Below are 18,974 nucleotides of genomic sequence, written 5' to 3'. Positions count from 1 at the left end.
AGCGGTCTTGGCCAGGTGTGACCTTCTGCCAGTCAGTGTTCTTCTACCTGTGATCCTTGGCCAGGGCTGAACGTGTCTCTGGTCTTTTCCACAACTTTGCTGCTGTAGCTGCTCATGAAGTTCTGACCTGATATGTGGAGAGCTGACTGACACGTCACGTCACAGGACAGTTTCCTTTGTCACTTATGAGAGAACACAGATGCAGTAGCCTGCTATCAGTTGTGGAAGCTGGCCCGGCCACACACAGACGGACATCATGAGTTCACCACACACCCTTTATTTACGATTATTTACAGTTCAACAAGAGTCAGTGCACAAACCCCAGTGCCTCTTGCACTGATTCCCCCAAATGTCCAGGCCTCACAATCCTTGTGCCTCTTTTCCTCCTGGCCGCCTCCTGTCCTCACTCCAGCTCTGTCCTCTTCCACCCGACTTCCACTAATGACTGGAGGGAGGCGGCCCCTTTTATAGGAACCCGGATGGGCTCCAGCTGCTCCCCGGCACTCCTCCGTAGACACGCCCCAGTGTGGCGGAAGTGCCGGCTGCGCACCCGGAAGATGTCCGGGTGTCCCCTGTCGTCTTCCCCCCAGCACTTCCTGGCGTGGCGGATTGCTGGTGGACACTCGTTTAGAGACAAAGTTCCCATAAATTTTTAACAGACACATGCAATAAGTAGAGAGGTGGACTGTGGGGACCCTGAGACCTCTACGTGATGTTATTCCAGAGGACTGAAGTGAATAGCAATGGTGACACTGTTGGCCTGAATGGCCTGTTCCGATATTCACATTCTTGGACCATGGTGGCAGGGGGTGGGTAGACGGGGGGCCGATCTTCATCAATGAATCGAGAGCAGGTGAGCCACCACGTTGAGCCATCAGGTGAGCCATGGCACCCGAGCAAAGGCGGTGTGACATTTACAGGACAGGAAGGAGTTTGAGGTGTCACCATTTGGATTTGTCCTTTTTGTCAGATTGCTGTCACATCTTCAGTTGCTTTCTTCTGCTCATTTTCAGTTGCCTGCTATGCCAGCCTGGGCCCTTCTGCCACACTCAGTTCTGATCTGTGTCACCAGTGCCTGACGATGGCTTTGTGCCCGAAGATGCCCCCGAGGCTGGCTCTCTGCCCACTGATACCCCCGAGGTTGGCTCTCTGCTCGCAGATTCCCCCAAGGCTGGGTCTCTGCCCGCCAATGCCCCAAAGCTGGCTCTCTGCCCACCGATGCCCCCAAGGCTGCCTCTCTGCCCGCTAACACTCACTGCCCCTTTCTCTCCTCCCAGGGTTCAGCAGATTCCTACACCAGCAGGCCGTCTGACTCGGATGTCTCCCTGGAGGAGGACAGGGAGGGAGGCCGGCAGGAGAGAGAACAACAGGCCGCCCTGCAGCTCGAGCGGGCCAAGGTGGGTCGAGCTGGGGTTGTGGGGGGGTGGTGGTCTCACTCGGGAGTTTTCTCACGTTTGTCTTTTCCGTCCCACAGTCCAAAGCTGTAGCCTTTGCAGTGAAGACCAACGTCAGCTACTGCGGAGCCCTAGACGAGGATGTGCCAGTAGCTGGCACGGCCATTTCCTTTGACGCCAAGGACTTTCTACACATTAAAGAGGTACGACGGCTGCCTTCTGCCAGGTGGGCTTTATATCCACCTTTACATTTCGATACCCCGCTGACATATTGAAAGGTGGAGCAGCCACATCTGCACTGATTGAAAAGGAAAAAGACTTTGATTTCAATCAATGAAATAAATTTGGAATTAGATGAGAGAACAAACAAGAGGCATAAAAACATGAAGCCACCTCACATGGGCACCCGTCCAGACCTGCAGCTGCAGCACTCATGGGCAGTGCCATGGCCCCTCTAATACTGGCAGACAGGAAAAGCAAATCAGTCACTATGTGCCCCTCTAATGACACAACACTTGGGGGCGCAACAAGAGGTGAACCTCGTGACAACAATAAGATGGAAAAGGGCACCCAATGCCAAGAGCGCTCTGTGCGGGTTAGCAGCTGATGCCAAAGCCCGGATAAGCCTGTGGGGGCCAACGCCTGGTGCCTTCCTCTGACTGGGAGTGAGATTTCTACACGCCTGATGTGTCCCCCCAACTACATACATGACCATTCTGTCACCTTAGCAACTCAAAGTCTCATCAAATCCCATAAAGCACATTTCCAACTTTGTTTCCTTCATCTTGTAATCGCAGCTTACTTACTGGAGGACCTGCACTTAGCTATGGCAAAAGTTACCTGCCAGGTGCCAACCCCAGTGTGCCAGGTGCCAATCCTTGTGTGAGGTTTATTCAGGTCAGCCTGTTGTCAAAGCTCCTGCAGATTCCGAACTACACTTGCTTGTTGTTGCTTGTCTAATGCACTTGATTCCTGCCTTGCACCCAGTGCTGCTGGGTTAGGCTCTTCCTTCCACCACCTGCCACCACCCTTACACATTAGATTAGGAAGGCTGGGAAATGTTATCTCATGTCATGGCCTAATCCAGTTCCAGGTGGTTGGGGTGGGGCCTCTCCAAACAGCACTGGGTTCAAGGCAGTAGTCAGTCCTGGGCAGGGGCCCACCAGAGGACACACTCACATGCCCAGCCCAGTCTGAAATGCCAGTTCACCTCTCTCGAGGTGCAGGGGGCCCTGCAGAGCCACGGGATGACCCAAAACGCTGGCCCGGTGAACATAGCCTGACTTGATCCAGTTCTTGGTCCTGATGGGCTGGTACCTTTCCTGGCCGTGCTGGGCATAAGACCCAAACCCTGGACGGGATGCAGGACTCGCTCGCTCACTCACGCACACACCCAGTGCTGGAGCTGCCAAATCACTCACCCAGCACATCAAACTCACTCAGACTTGGGGACAAAGTGCCAAATCCACAGAGATGGCAGGTGGGCACAGCACTCCAAGCCAGCATGCTGGGTCTGTAGTACAGTGATAGTAACTACTGTGCCACCCTGCTATCCTAATATAACATGCCCACTCTCAAGCCTGCTCAATTCAATTCAGTGGTGCATCATGCCACCCTTACATCACATTATACCACGAGTACGGTGGCACAGTGGTTCAGGCGGCTGCCCTGATGGTTCCCAGACCCTAATTCAAGGACCTCCAGGTGTGCTTCTTCTCTGCGTCCTTGTGGGCTTTCACTCCGACATCCCAAAGTTGTGTGTGTTCTGTTCATTGACGTGGCCAGTATGGAGTGGGCACCAGATGTTCAACTTCTGATCAACTCTGTCTGCCTTTTCTCATTCAGAAATACAACAATGACTGGTGGATTGGGCGGCTAGTCAAGGAGGGCTGCGAGATCGGCTTCATCCCAAGCCCACTGAAGCTCGAGAACATCCGAATTCAGCAGGAACAAAAAAGAGGACGATTCCATGGGTAAGACACAGGGCGACGACGCTGGGTGGTGGCCTGACAGTCTGTGATCAGTGGGACCGTATGGGATCGGTGTGGACATCTCACCCGCTTTGGGACCCCCGGTGTGTCCTGGACTTCCCCAGCACAGCATTGCTTTGCTTCCCGGTACCTCCATGCGTGAAGAGTGCTTTGAGTAGTGAGAAACGCGCTATGTACAGTAAAAGTAAAGAATTATTATTATTATCCACCCATCCATTATGCAACCCGCTATATCCAGGGTCACGGAGGTCTGCTGGAGCCAACCCCAGCCAGCACAGTGCGCAAGGCAGGAAGAAATCTCGGGCAGGGCGCCAGCCCACCACAGGGCACACCAACCACACACTAGGGCCAATTTAGGACCACCAATGCACCTGACCTGCATGTCTTTGGACCGTGGGATGAAACCCACGCAGACACGGGGAGAACATGCAAACTGCACGCAGGGAGGACCCGGGAAGCGAACCCAGACGGGTCTCCATACTGCGAGGCAGCAGCGCTACCCACTGCGCCACCGTGCCGTCCTATTATTATTATTATTATTATTATTATTATAGGTGAAAATGGCGAGTTAAGGAGCATCTATAAGTTGTCAGATTTTCTGTTACAGAGGTGTGACAGGGCCGGGGGGTGCGAGGACTCGTCTTCATTTGCATTTTACACCTGACAGCCGATTCCAAGGATTCAGGTGTGACATTTCTAAATGTCTGCATTTCTGAGCTCGAGATTCCATTTTTACTTCTCAATCCGTAGAACACAAATACAGAGTGATGGGCAAACGTAATTCATGATTTGTGAAGAACAAAACCAGGCCAAATGTTTGAGCCTTCAAGAGCCCTTCAAGACGGACGCACATTCTTATTGGTACATTTGTGACTGTCGCTTGGTGGCTCAGGTGGCAGCCCTAATGCTCAAATGAACCCGAGTCCTCGTCTGTCCGCATGCCTAACTAGGGGCTGTCGCTGAATAACGTTGGGAGGTCAAAGCTGGACGTGTGCTTCTCTGTTTTTGCTGTGTGGGGGTTTAATCCCCCGGGGTCTGCCCATTGGCACCACATCATGTGCCTGCTAAACATCTGGTGACATCACCATGGCAAAGCAGCACCAAACGTGTGGACTGTTAGACTGCATGAGGACTGCATGCCGCTCGACGTTGTGCCTCCTGCACTGGAGAGATCTGCCGTGAACTTGAATTGATGTGTTAACTTCATTTTTCAGAAAATCCAGCGGGAATTCCTCCTCCAGCCTTGGTGAAATGGTGTCCGGCACCTTCAGAGCGACGCCGCCCTCGGCAGGTGAGCACGGCGGGCACGCTTGGTGTAGATAGATGGCGAAAGGCGAGGCGTACGCAGTGGTCAATAACCAATGGAAAGGAAGGCCTGGCTGATGTGAGGGGCACAAAGAAGACAGCAACGGGTGGAGTGTAGTGGGGTGTGCTGGGATCAGCCTGGTGCAGGATCTCCACGCGCCTTACCTGCAGTGAATTTGCAAAGCGACATGTGCTGATTTGAGGCGAATCGTCTTTACAGCCGAGGGCCACAGAAAAACGATAAGAAAATGATGTCCTAGAAACTGCCAAGGCCAGAGGCAGTAATAAGTCTTATTATTACGATTATTTCACAGGGTCTCATGCGTTGCCTGACCCTGGCAGGTCCCCGTGGCTAATTAGTATGCTTGCAGCCCACACCGCCTTCCTTACACCGGCGTTTCTCAACCATTTTGGTCCTGCGGCCCAGTTCTGCCTTTTTTAAATTCATTGATGGCACGAGCATAATCGGGGGTCCACCTTGGTAAACCAATCTCACTAAGGACCGGTTCAACATATCGCACAGCACTGCCGATCACTTAGGTGGCCCACTTCTCGACGGACTTATGGTCACTCTGAAATAAGGCCAAATGGCGAGTCCCGAATGGGACCCTGAGTCAGCGCCTGACTTCATTTGAGGTAAAAAGTCAAAGACTTGTCACCGGAGTCCACTCAGGTCTTGTTCTGAAGTGACAACCTAATAAATGAGACGATGCCACGTTTACGTTACCAGTCGGATGAGACTTGGCTCAGATCTCTGGCACAGACTGGATTGTGGTGTACATGCTATCTGATTTATTCATTTTAGCAGATCATACACAGCACCGGTCATTTTAGCCGCCTTCACACTACCACTTTGATGATTCGGATTTCATTTTTTAACCTTGTAAAGAAGATGACAAAAAGTTGGGGACCAGCGGGACCCCATTTAATGTGCTAGAAAAAAAAACGAGCTGAGAAGAAAAATTCAGACACCAGATTCTCCTTGGCGTTCAGTGCCCCCCCGTCAGGCTAGTGATTTACAGAGTGTAAGAGGCGGGACCTCCAGGGCAAGACAGGAAGTGACATCAGCAGTGGTCACCGTCCTTTGATCTGCGGGTGAGAGACGAGAGGCCGTTAGCAGCCACCCCTCCCCATATGAAGAAGGAAAATGGGTCCAAAGATCAACTGTACGTAAAAAGGCAAGTGTTGTCCAAACTAGGAAAGTAAGAATAATAAATGTCTAAACCTAAAACGTGAACCAAAGTCAAAGTCATGGAATCATCGTAAGAGCGCAGTCAAAGAATCCGAAACCTGAAACGCTTTGAGGAGCACAAGTGGACGCAGTGAGACGCAGTGAGGGGTCGTCACTTCAAGGACAGCACGCAATGTGACTTCCGGTGCCCGTTACCTAGCAACCTAAATACGCATCCTTGTACACACTGGTTATGGGCGTAACCAAAACTAGGTGGCGCCGTGGTAATTCATTTCTATACATGAGCTATAATGCCGATATGTAAGTGAGGCATGCGACTCCATAGCTAACTCAGTTCGGATTTGAACACACAAGTAGCACATGGCGCTCAGATTTCCAAGATTCAGGCCACTTTCATATGGAATGCCGAATTCTGCTTAGTCCTTATTCCATCACAGCTTCAACAATCGGATCAGATTTCCACGGAAGGATTTGCCACAGTTACAACATTTTTGAGCAGCACATTACGTGTTAAAATGCGAGGAAGATGTAGGAGAGACGATTGCACGGATATTGAACCGTTACTGGTCTCATTCCGTCAGATACTGGAATTCAGTAAGGCAGCTAGCGATACCATCCCGCCATTCGTGACTCCCGTCGTGGCTCGACGTTCTTCTCTAAATGGAGGTGAAGGAGGAAATCGCAGCAGAAAACGCAGAGGCATCCAATGGCACAGCCCTGCTGGTGTGACTGGCAGCGTAAAAGCGTCGAAACACAATGTCGGCCAGGAGTCCAGCAAGCTGCAGTAAGCATGAGTGGCACCGCCGATTCGAGGACGTCAGCAATCAGTTTGAGGAAGTTTCAGGTCATTTACGTCCAAGGAAGCCCCCATTATGGTGCGTTTGCCTTGTTGTGACAGCGATTTAAGACCGTCCTGTCATGTGACAGCCTTTCAGATGTCTGCCCATTCCTTATGGAGTGGAGAATGCTGTTCATGTGTAGCACTTCGTACGTACAGTACCTTCGCTTGGGGTTTTTAATTCACACATTTGTTGCATTCATTTGCGCAGACCCTGAAGTGCACACAACCTAATCTGCTCCCCTTCAACGTCGAGGTGACACGTGTGCGTCTTAGTGACGCTGCAAAGCCAATGACACGTTTCCCCACCGAGTCTTTCTCTTTCTAATAATACACGCGCTCATCCTCCATCCGCCGGCTCTGCCGAGGGTCGCGGTGGCAACAGCCCAGACAGTCTGGTCCCTAGCAACCGTCTCCAGCTCCTCCTGGGAAATTCCCAGGCGCTTCCAATAATAGTTGAATGTGCCCGGCGATGGTGACGATAAGGACATTGAGGAGCTCCGATCTCCCGCCGCACTCCTCCTCGAGGTCTGACTTGTTCCTTTGACAGCTTTACTCCTTGTCTTTATTTCTTCAGTATTTTGTCATTGTCACCTTTGATACAAAGTACAGTCTATTGATTAACAGGAGAACAAACCGAGGAGATGCGCACCGCGCTCCGCAGACGACTACTGGGAAAGAACGTTGGGCCCTTCTGTTTCTCCAGGCTGGAAAATGCAAACTGATTTAAATCGCATCTCCTTCCCATCTCACCTCACGCCCGGCCCGTGTCAGAAGTTGGCTGGAATGGTCAGGAACGTCGCTCCACTTCTCCTAAAATGTTCATTCTTCGAACCCAAACCCCAGGCAGCATGCGGAGTGCTGGTCCTGTACCTTAGCAGCTCCCTCTTTCTTGTGTGTCCAATCCACGGAGGACATGAAGGAAAAAAAATCACAGATGGATGGGGTTTGATATCGCAGAAGACCGAAGAGTTCGGATCAGTGCTTTGGAAATATGGGAGTGAGGGCGTGAGAGATGGAGGACTGGATTTAGCACTCGAGGCTGGTCACTCCGATCTTCTGCGGCCCCACGCGCTCACATCTGCCTTGCTCTGCCCCTAATGCTGCCTTCATGTGCTCTCCAAGTGTTCGGAACTCCAACTTGTGACGCTCCACCTTCCCTCTTCAATGCGTTTACGTGAATTTCCATTCAGAAAAATGCGAGGTCGCTGTTGATTAGTTACTTAAAGCCATTAAAGACGAGCGGTATGTTCTTCAGGACGAATGGAGAGCAAATAAAACGTACTCCACGTGTATCGCTGCTCACGTCATGTCACTCTAATGCAATTCTGCCTGACCACATTGTATTCTTTTATTTTATACAGTTGACCAAACAACCTGAAGAATTTCTCCAGATTGTCCGACTCAGAGTTCCAAGTTCGTAGGGCATTCACTGTCTGATAGCAGGTGAACATGGCATTAGCATTCAGGACCCTGACGTCGCTCACATGGGGTCAGTGACAACACCATCTGCCCCCCTATCTCCACTGATGTTCATCCAACATTTGGATCAGACCAGAGGCTCGCTGGTGGCCACACAACTGGAGTGGCACCTTCAACTAAGAGCTCCATAACCCTAAACTTCTATCAGGTGGCTCTGCCCCTTGTTGCAGTCCGTGGCCGGCCGAGGAACGTGTCCCTCTAAGCTCTGGACAACGGACGTTACCGAACCGCTCCGTGTGTATCGTGGTGTATTTTGGTGTCACCACCCACAGTTTCTCATATAAGTGGATCGAGCACGGGCATCAGAGCGACCCACTTTGCTGCCTACTGTGACCCTCTACCGATATAAACAATAGCAACTTGTGAAATGCGGCCGGCAGCCCAGTAGTTGAGAACGTTCACATATGGAAACAATTCGGGCATTGTTAATAAAAAGAAAGCAGGTGGACGAAGCCGTAGACGACATGTAGGCCCCATAATGCACCAGTGAGACCACATCTTGGGTGCTGTGTGCAGTTCTAAGTCACCACAATACACCAGAGATAGAGCAGCACTGCAGAGCACCATGAGACTCACGGACACGGCCTACCCCGATAGACTCGAAGACTTAAGCCTGTTTATTTTCAAGCAGACGAGACTGCGCGGGATTTTATCGGGGTCTTCAAAATCCTCAAAGGTACTCCTGAAGTAGATCAAAACGGTGAATCACAAACTCAAGGACAACAGCAGAAATGAAGTGGAAGTGCATTTAGGGCGGAAGCCAGAATGGACTCCTTTATGCAAAGAGTTGTGGGACTTTTGAACAAACCACCGAGACATGGAGTTGGGACAGAAAGCTTGACAACCTTCAAGAAGGATCTGGATGAGACACTGAAACGGTTTAGCTACTAGCTGACGGGCTGAATGGTCTCCTCTCCTCTCGTTCGTCACATTTCTTATGCACTTATGTAAGAAGCAGAGCCAAACTGCAACTCAAGTCCTACCTTTCTGACCGAAACGTGTCTTCTCCCCTGAAACTCTCCACAGGTGTGTCACGTTGAATTGTTTGGCAGACGCTTCTGTCCAAGCGACTTACCGAAAAGGAGTAACATTAGGCTCGGGTCTGTTTGTTCAGCAAGTGCACTCAGACAGTTAACAAATGGCCGATTGCCACAAGTGAAGAGATGTCATAGCTAATGACTGGACAATCATGGATTACAACCGAGAAAGCTTCAGTGTTGGACCCTCTTCTCTTTTCTCTCTACGTTTGTTTCTTAAGCACTGTTGTTTCTTCTCATGGCTTCTCCTACCAGATCTTCCTCACATTCCCCACTTATTAGCCACAAGATTCAGCCCCAGATCTCCAGCTGCCACTTCATCACAGATGAAACTTAAACTGTTGCGGTCAGATATCCTGTGCTTGCCTTCTGATTCTCCTTCCTCCAATTTGTCGCTAAGCGTTGCTCTTCAAGATGTCACCCTTTGTCCATCAGTGACGGTCAGGATTCTCGGTGTGAGTGACTCTGGTCTCCTCTCTTTCATTCCTTCATATTTTTCTTCAGTGACCCAATCCTGTTGTTTCTTTATAATACTCCGATCACCTGACCCTTCCTCACGCACTGCGCCATGCAGCTCCTTCTTCAGATTCTGACCATTGCAGTTCTCTCCTGGTGAGGCCTCTCCAGCTCCCCCTGGTGGTCTCCTACTTCTCCTCCTCTGCATCACTCCAGTTCTAAACGCCTGACTTCATCTACAGTTCTCCAAATGGTTTGGCTCCTGACCATCCCCAGTCTTTGATCACTTGTGTCCCTTCCAGAAGACTCCGTTCTGCCTTAGCTTGTCTACTGACCACCACCTCCAGTTGCCAAGACTGGACAATGCTTCTTCTTTCTTGCTCCAACGCGGTGGAGTGACCTCCCTTTGTCTACTCCAACTGCACTCCTGCAGTTCCTCCTGTTCAGGTGTCTTTTGAAGATGCGCCTTTTCCTTAAATATTTTGGAACTCCTTGGTGTCTCTTCAGCAGCTGTCGTCCTGACCAAGAGCTCAGGATGCTGATGTGTGTCTTCGCCTACCTGCAGGTATCAAGTTCTCTGTGCTAGTGATTCTTGTAACTCGCCTTGAATAAAGACATCTGCTAAATAAATAAAAATAATCTTTCATAATAACGTGACCCCCAGAGACCCCTCATCGCAGCCTCGTTCCATTCATTGTGGTATGGACACAGAAACTCCCAAAAGCCACAATAAGGACAACACCGTGTCACTATCTGAGCCTGGCGATTGCCTCAACCGCTGGACTCCCGGTCCCTAGCGTTAAACTGGGATACCGCATGGAGAAGCCATTGAATTTGCTTCAAACCTCAGTTAGAAAGAAAAGAAAAACTCCTAAAGCACACAAAGCACTCGGCTACTCTCCATGAACGACAACATGAAGCACCAACTCCCGTGAACATCTCCGGGAGTTCCAGATGCTTTTTGCGTACCTTTGATAGAAATGACATGACTGGCTCAGGTGTTTTTAAGTTTTGTTGTGCACATAAATAGCAGCCCCCCAGGACTTCTTATTTCCCAAGTCCACCTGTGTGATCTGATGTCACATCAAATGGTATAAATGCTACTGTCTTTGATTCATTTGCACTAGCGCGCTGTTTGATGGCGGAGTTCTTGTTTTGTTTTTATTTTTTTTTATCTGATGCCATGCTGTGGTCTCTCCCTCATAAAAACACACAAAGCCAGTTTTCCCGCTTGGGACAAGAAGCTTGAACTGCACTTATTAGGCAGAGAGCGCCCCCTTGTGGCCTGCCTTGTCACTGCAGTCAGTCACGCTGTCTGCGCTGAATGTTCAGTGCGCCCCCTGCTGTTTGACTTGTCTGACGTCATGCCGGCTCACTCTTAACTTACCATCTTTTTTTTTTTTGATTTTCTCTTTGCAGCAAAGCAGAAGCAGAAGGTGGTAAGTACTTGAACTTAATAAAAGCTTTGAGGTGAATGGCGGACTGGGTGTGACATGATGTGCTTTGAAAATATAAACTGAAATGTAGTCATTTTATGAGATATTTGTATTGCTGCTAGTAATCAATAAAAACAGAAGAATATGTGCAACTCTAAATGGATACAAAATTGAAATTTGTGTAGTGGCTTTGGGTGGTCTGTGTGGGGTCTGCATGTTCTCTCTGTGGCTTTTCTTGTCACGTCTGTAAAGATGCACACCTTGCATTGATCTGTGGGTAAAGGTGGGATTGTGTGTGCCCCGTCTGCCTAGCTTAGTTTCTTGACCTCCACCTTGTGCAGTTCTGATGGACCCTGGCATCCCCTGTGCCCCTGAATTGCATTAAGCAGGTTAGAGCATGAAGGTGGCACATGGAAGTCCTGCAGTGTGCCTGTTATTAAACGACCGATCCCTCCACTTACTTCATCACTGGGTGACGGGGAGAGTGCGGCATGGGGTCCAAAGCAGAGACACACTCACTCACTGGCACACTACATCTAAATTGGTGGTCTTCAGGATGTGGCAGCCCCTGTGTGAATGCAGAGAGAACATGCCAAGTCCTTACAGACGATGATTGGACTGGAATTTGAACCCAGCTGCTTTATGGCAGCTTTAAATCACCAATTCGATTTCTGAGCTTTTGCGTTCTCCCTCCAGTTTAGCTTTATTCAAACCGCATGCTTATTTTAAGGACAAATTCAGTTTGTTTTAGCACTTGAACTGTTTGGTGTTTCCATAACGAGGGGCCATGAAGTGTCCGAGTTGGTTTGATGGCACCTCTTCTGGAGGGGAACTCAAAATCAGAGAATGACAGCACAGGGACACTGATCATGGCAATATGTCTCCTCTCCGGCCACAGGAGGGCAGCACATTTCCCCGGCGTCCCCAGTTTGGATGCCTGTGCGGCTGCCATTGAACTGTAGTCTGGGTGGGCAGCCTTGTGGGAGACCTCTGGGGCTGCCAGGAGGAGCACAGGGGAGGCACCCTTACTATGTCACAGAGGCTTTGTGCAACCTGGGTGCTCCAATTCTGGTGGGCCGGGGTGGGCTTTATTGGAGGCCTGAGTGCTCCAGCCAGTTGGGTGAATAACTCGCCTGGCCTGAGGAGGAAAAGCAGGTGAAGAAGATGGCTTCTGGAGTGGACAGATTGATCCAATAAAGACTTTATTATGGTTCTGTGTGGTTGAGTTTGGGGTCTGAGGTGAGCATCCTGATTGGTCACAAGTGACCTTACTTATTCAGGGTCATTAGCGGGTCATATTGTCCCGTGTACAAAGTCCAGTGAAATTCCTGTTGGTCATCATTATATGGTGGTGACATCTGCTCAGGCCGTGTGAACGAGACTTACTGCTGTAATGCTAATGCCTGATAACTTTGTATGGTGGGCAGTGGATGAATGAAAATAACGATAAATCAGTGTGCATGTCGGGAAACGAAAGCCCCAGTATGACCAGACTAGAGCTTCTAAACCTGGCCAATGAGGTCCACTACATTTTCCTAGCAAAACACTTTGATTGTAAGAATGGCCAGTTTGATGAGTGATGCCAAGAGAAAGCGGCAACAACAGGCGGCTCTATCTGAAGAGGAAAAGGCCGCCATGAGGGAAAAGGATTGGGCGCGCATAATTATAGCAGAGCAAACGGACAAATAAAAAACACAAGGTCTACGCTGATTACTTGGATTTTAACCCATCTTAGATGGGTGGCACGGCTAGTTTTATATACGTATATAGATTACAGCCAGGGTCTTCTCCCTGGCTTGTATTTGTTGTTGGCTTTTCGCATTTTATAAAATGTGAGTTATTAACTTGTATGTCTTTGGTTTCATTTGCGATTCCCTTTAAATGTGCTCATGTTCCTTGTGAGTGGAGCCCTAGGAGGCAGGGCCACCCTGATGTCACTCCTTTTGAGTCTGCCCACTGACGATTGAAGTTGGCTGAGAAGGCTCAGGAGCAGGAGATCATTCGTTTATAGTGGATTTACTGTTTTTTTTCCCTCAATTTATTTTACATTGTTATAGAGTTGTTCGTCAGGTTTGTGGATTGGACTGGTTTGCTGCGGATTGCCTTTTAAGGAAAATCTTTTTTTGCTTTGTTTAGCATGTTGGCCATATGTGCTGGTTTTGTTCAATTCTTCATTTATAAAGATTCTTTCTTTGCATATTTTTATACGAGCCACAGGTTTACGGTCATCCTTCACCTTGTGGGACATTTAGTTATATTTTTGGGAATATTCTTTTTTTGGGGGGCTTAATGCTAATCCTATTGGGGTGAGAAGGAGAGCTGGCCTGGGCAGTGAATCCTTTGGGAGACCTGCTACACTTTTAACCAAGTGGAAGACTCCAACTCATAACACTTTAAACTAAACGAGACAAAGAATGGGAAACAAGGCAAAGAAATAGGCAAAAATAAGCAATCTTAAAAGCAAGTACATCCCATAATAATAATACGAATAATGCATTTTATTTATATAGCGCCTTTCCCAAGCCCTTCACAGAGTCTCAGGAAGATCAGCAGGGGGTATGTAACATTGGGTACAAATATTTTCTGCAAATACAGGATATACAAAGCATTCAATAGAATAAAAGAAAAAAAAACATAAACCAGAGTAAAATACGAGGGACATTCAAAAAGTTTCACACTATTTTTAAAACTCTATTTATTAAGAATTTCAAACACAAATGACATCACTTTTCTACAGGGTCACCTTCGTTTGCGGTGCAGTTTTTCCCAGCGTTGTACCAACGTTTTAATGTCCAATTTCTACTCCTCCTGCCTTCACCGTTTCCGATGAACATATAAAAGCGCAGAAGCTTTTTGAACGTCCCTTTTGTTTTTTTGTTCTTTATTTCGCCTTATACAATTTCTTGTATTAGGAATGCGTTAGTCTTCGCATACCCCTTGGGGTCAGAGTGCAGGGTCAGCCATGGTACAGCGCAGGGCCCCTGGAGCAATTGAAGGTTAAGGGCCCAGCAGAGTAGGGGATTCGAACTGGCAACCTTCGGGATACCAGTGCAGACCCTTAGCCTCAGAGCCACCAGTCTGCCCGCTAAGTTTAATACTAAAAGAAATGCCTGAACAGATCACTTCATTTTTGACATAACTTAACACACACACACTACCCTGAACATTTGGACAGCGAGGTAAACTGACAGCAGCGTCCGAATGTCAGGCCGAGTTCAAAGCCTCCCTGAACAGACGAGTCTCAGGTTGTTCTTTAAAGGAATGAATGGAGTCAGCTGAGGTCATTCCAAACTCTGAAGACCCCGTTACCCACAGAGTGCAGGTTAGTGTGGGGCACCACAAGATGGCCAGAATCAGAGAACCTTAGTGGGAGAACAGGAATCCGAAAAACAAAGACAGCAAAAGGTCAAAGAAAAGCCACAAAAGTACTTACAAGTCTCCAAAACTCAATGGTGGTCCGGTGGGCCTGAGCCTCTGCCTGGACTTGCGTAAGCAGTGGGTGGTCCTGCAGCAGTATATCATGGTGGTCCTGCCTCCTGAAACACTATATTAAGGGGATAGGGCACATGACTAAATATGCAATAAACACAACAACTAATAATGACAACAATTTGTATAATAACATAAACTGGAGAATAACTAACAAAATATCAGAATACAGGCATAAAGCCCTGGCTAAACCGTAACGCGCCTGATGAGTGCACTGGGGGTCTGTGTGGAGCTCACTGATCGGTGGTCGACTGGTCCAGTGCTTCTTGACCTGAAACACCCGGGATGTGTCGCCATCTGTTAAAAAACAAAACCTTTTTCAGCAGCTGCAGTAACTTTGGGGCACAGGACACCCTCTAATTGGTGACTAGTGCCTCAATCGGCATGTTACAAACAATGCGGGACCCCCTCACGCTCCCCCACCACCACCTTGATATTATAGGAGGTACACTGGACCAGTCAGTGGGCTTTGTGCTCGTTCAAGTGAAGCCGAGTAGGTCATCACGTTCTGCTGCATGTTGGTCAGACGAGCAAACAGGACTTTCACTGGACCATCCAGCAGGTGACAATGTGGCTGCACTTCTTCTTTGACTGCTATAGTGAGATGTGAATGGTGTGAACTCAGGAGCTCACTTTCTAGGCTCTTCCTGCTGCACTTCAGTCATGGCGTGCCTTTAAGTTGGTGATGCTGTCTTATTAAAGCTGATGTTAATGTCCCCTCCGGGCTAACGCTGCCCTTTTCTTGCAGACAGAGCACATTCCTCCCTATGATGTCGTCCCTTCCATGCGGCCTGTGGTTTTGGTTGGCCCTTCTTTAAAGGGGTATGAGGTAGGTGCGAGTCTCAATCCAATTTAAAGATGTTGAGTATCCTGTCCAAGGTGGATAGCTGACCCCAAATCAGTGCAGCCTGTGTGGAGGTGCTGCTTCATCACACTTACAATGATGACTTTCTGTGGACCACCAGGGTGGGACGCCCAATAAAAATTCTGTGTATTTTTGTACTTTTATTGGCAGATTTTGGTTTTTAGGACAGAATTGGTGGTGTAGACGCCTGTAGCATTATTAGGTTTCAGACGTGAAGTCCACTCTTTAGAACAAGCCAACTTGTGAAGTCCAGCGGTGTGAAGGCTCGACATGCAGGCCAGTGAGAGAGGTTAGGAGCCCACCACACGACAGACCAACTCAGGATCCAGATTAGGACCCGAGTGCAGCCGTGCTATGGGTGACACCTCAGCGCCACACTAGTTCAGATGGAGTGGAACCAGTGGGAGGTTGTTAATGGTGGTTGGAGTGCCAAATTCTGCTACCAGCCTGTGACGATGTGGGTTCTGGCTCCACACTCCCTTTGCTATTGGAAGCACTCGAACCCAACACCGTCGATAATGTAACCGAGTGAGCTAGTCAATGGAGGCAAATAAACAATTGAGCAAGGGGTGGTATACAAAAAGTGCAATAGTGCTTTTATTAAAAGCAGTCAACAAAACAAAAACAGTGTTCATAAATAGTGCAGATCTTCATATTCATTAAATAAATAATCCATAAAACGAACACGTGGGGGTTAAAACCAATAAATAGAAACACAACAATCCTTTAAAAACGAAGGTTAAAATCTTCTCCTGGAAGCAGTCTTTAAAACAACAAACAAATCCGGTGCTTTTCTGTATGCGTCTCACCTGCTTATCCCGTACGGGCATAGCAGCAGGCAAGACGCTCTCTGCAGCTGCCCTCCTACATCACACGCTCGAGACTGGAGACCTCCCGATCCCTGGCTTCGGTATGGCACTCATCCCAGTCCCCGAGACTTGATTACCCCAATAGCCAGGTCGCTCATATTGGGGACTCCACCACCAAGCCTCCCGACTTCCGCTGCCTTTTCCATGGCCTCTCTGCGGCCCGTCGCTTTCACCTTGTCACTCCCGCTACCAGATCACTCAGCGGGAGCGACATCTACACAAACACCTGGGTGTCGGCCCAACACCCAGCTTCCTCGCAGCTGCCCACGAGCGCTCGATCGCGCGCTCACCACACGCTCCGCGTGTCCATCTCTCTCCTGCACCGCTTGCTTCCACGCTCCCTGTAACCTCCGTCCTCTCCTTTCCTTTCTCTCCGATCGATTCTCTCTCTTCCCGAACGTTTCTTTTCTTCCTCTAAAACCGACTCGCGCTTCTTTTTAAAATGACGAGGGCCACAGCAGCTGCAGCATTAGCCGCGGGAGCAATCACGAATGTGGGCAGTTCTTCACCTGTGCACACGGTGAGAAACGCCCACATCGACGCATCGCCCGCGCTCGCTACAACAACGCCCCCCTCACGAAGCCGCCTCGGGTGCGGTGATTATTTATTTAAAATCAATGGCCTTTTCTCCACGAGCTGTGGACCCATAACACCACACAGCCTCCAAGTTTTTCCCAGCAGGATGGAGGGCCTACATGCAGGGCTGGATGCAGATTAACGTCATACCCGGAACGGAGCAATTGCAGGTTAAGGGCCCAACAGAATAGAGTCCATTTTGGGATTTACAGGATTCAAACCGGCAACCTTCTGATTGCCAGTGCAGATCCCTAGCCTCAAAGCCACCACTCTGCCCAGTGAGGCCAACACTAAACGTCAGGTCCATTCATTGTTGTAATCCATGTCACCCATTACCAGGTCACAGGTCAGTGTGCAGCATCAGGATGAGGGCAGGAACCAACCCAAGATGGACCAGCGGCACACACACATACACACCGATCGTTGATCATCCTTTGGGGACGTGGGCATGAACACAGGGAGAAGACGCCATCTCCGTACAGATTGTGACTGGACTGGAAATTGACCTCCAGCCTCTTGAGCTGTGTGGCGGCAGCAGCAGGACTATCTTGGCCGCTGTGCTTCCCACCATTAATCCATCGAGTTTGTCGTTGAGCTTTAGTGTCCTCCCTCCAGTTTTAGCTTTTGGCAATCACAATACTGCGATGAGCGCTCGCCCTACACAGAACTGAAATGGATTCACTCAGTTTGTCTTTGCACTTGAGCAGATTGATATTTACATAAATTGAAATGAATTCTCTGTATGTACAGTAGACGCCTTTCTTCATTTAATTCTATGTCTGTAGGTGAAAAGGAGTCCTATTTTTGGAATTGGTGAGGGTGGCTGGCTGGCTGGCTGGCTGCTCACTGATCAGCCACTCACTAATCACGTCTCTCCATTGGTGTCTCACGTTGCCGTGTTATGCACTGGTCAGACGCCGCACTCCATACACGGGACGACACGACTACGACCGTCTGCTCCACTCTGGCTAAGACCCTCGGCTCGCTCGCAAGCTTCTGTGAATCACTGCCCTCCCAATTACAGCTTGCAGATGGAGACTGAAGTCCCATGTGAGATCCACATCTTTTATTTTTTTGTGATCAAATGAAGTCCAGTAAGAGAACAACAGTCATGAAAAACAATATACTTTGACCCTTAACAATGAAGTTACGTAGTAAGAACCCATCCACATCCCATAGCCCTGTAAGGACGGTCCCTTCATCTTCTTCTAAAGCTTTTCCCAGCTTCACGTGAAGTTGCCATATTTGGCCGGCCTCCTCTACTCTCGCCTGATACCCCTTTCTCCCTTGGGTCCATAGGCTTTCTCCTCCCCGGTCCCAACACCTCCATATTCACGGTTCTCCCTCTTCTCACTTCACGCCCATATCACTTTACCTTTCTTTCCTGTATTTTCGTAGAGATTTCCCCAACTTTGACTGTACCTCTGATTCTCTCATTCCTGATCTCATTGAGTTTTCATTCTAGTCTGACCACTGCCGCCTGCACTTCATCCTTCACTCTTCGCTGACAGCATTTTCCAGTTTTTCCAACCTGAATGCATTCTGTGGTTTAATTTTTTAGACTGAGCTCTGCATTCTCTGCTAATGTTGACCCAAGATATCTGAATTTCTCCACCTTTGAAGCCTTTCTACCTGGAAGTTCAGTTCTCCATCTCATTCTTGTTCCATACATCTGAGATATTTTGGTTTATTCTTACTAATCTTGAGGCCTCCATCCTAGATAGCTCTTCTCCTGCCCCCAGTACTCCCCTCCATCTCCACATTTCCCTGTATTATACCTTCTCTAAATCTATAAATACAATGTGCAGTCCTTTCTATATCCCTCCATACTTTTCCATAGTCTGTCTCGAGTTGAAAATCACATCTCTTACATTTTATTCAGACATATAGTAAATCCAAGTTGTTCGTCACCTCTCATTGTCTCCTTTCCCAGCTTTCTGTCCTTTCCCATAATTTCCACAATCCTTATAAATAGGCACAACCACGCTATTTCATGAGTGATTTGTAATAAGGTCCCTAAAGGATCAAAGACCAAGAAAGGAGA

General features: G+C 48.8%; 1 protein-coding gene across 3 annotated transcripts in view; it reads left to right on the top strand.

The window, feature by feature from the left end:
- The window catches only part of cacnb4a (calcium channel, voltage-dependent, beta 4a subunit), a 74,266-nt gene that overhangs the window by 29,918 nt on the left and 25,374 nt on the right, over positions 1–18,974 (top strand). For all 3 annotated transcript variants that reach the window (XM_039755210.1, XM_039755211.1, XM_039755213.1), the window contains 6 exons: positions 1,278–1,397; positions 1,475–1,597; positions 3,240–3,367; positions 4,600–4,676; positions 11,115–11,134; positions 15,369–15,449. In XM_039755210.1, coding sequence (XP_039611144.1) covers positions 1,278–1,397; positions 1,475–1,597; positions 3,240–3,367; positions 4,600–4,676; positions 11,115–11,134; positions 15,369–15,449 — 549 coding nt within the window. The remainder of the gene's footprint in view (positions 1–1,277; positions 1,398–1,474; positions 1,598–3,239; positions 3,368–4,599; positions 4,677–11,114; positions 11,135–15,368; positions 15,450–18,974) is intronic.

This window comes from Polypterus senegalus, chromosome 6 (assembly GCF_016835505.1).
Source record: "Polypterus senegalus isolate Bchr_013 chromosome 6, ASM1683550v1, whole genome shotgun sequence".
In the NCBI taxonomy this organism is placed as follows: Eukaryota; Metazoa; Chordata; class Cladistia; order Polypteriformes; family Polypteridae; genus Polypterus; species Polypterus senegalus.
Note: the sequence above shows the minus strand (reverse complement) of the source record. Positions and strands in the feature narration are given on the sequence as shown.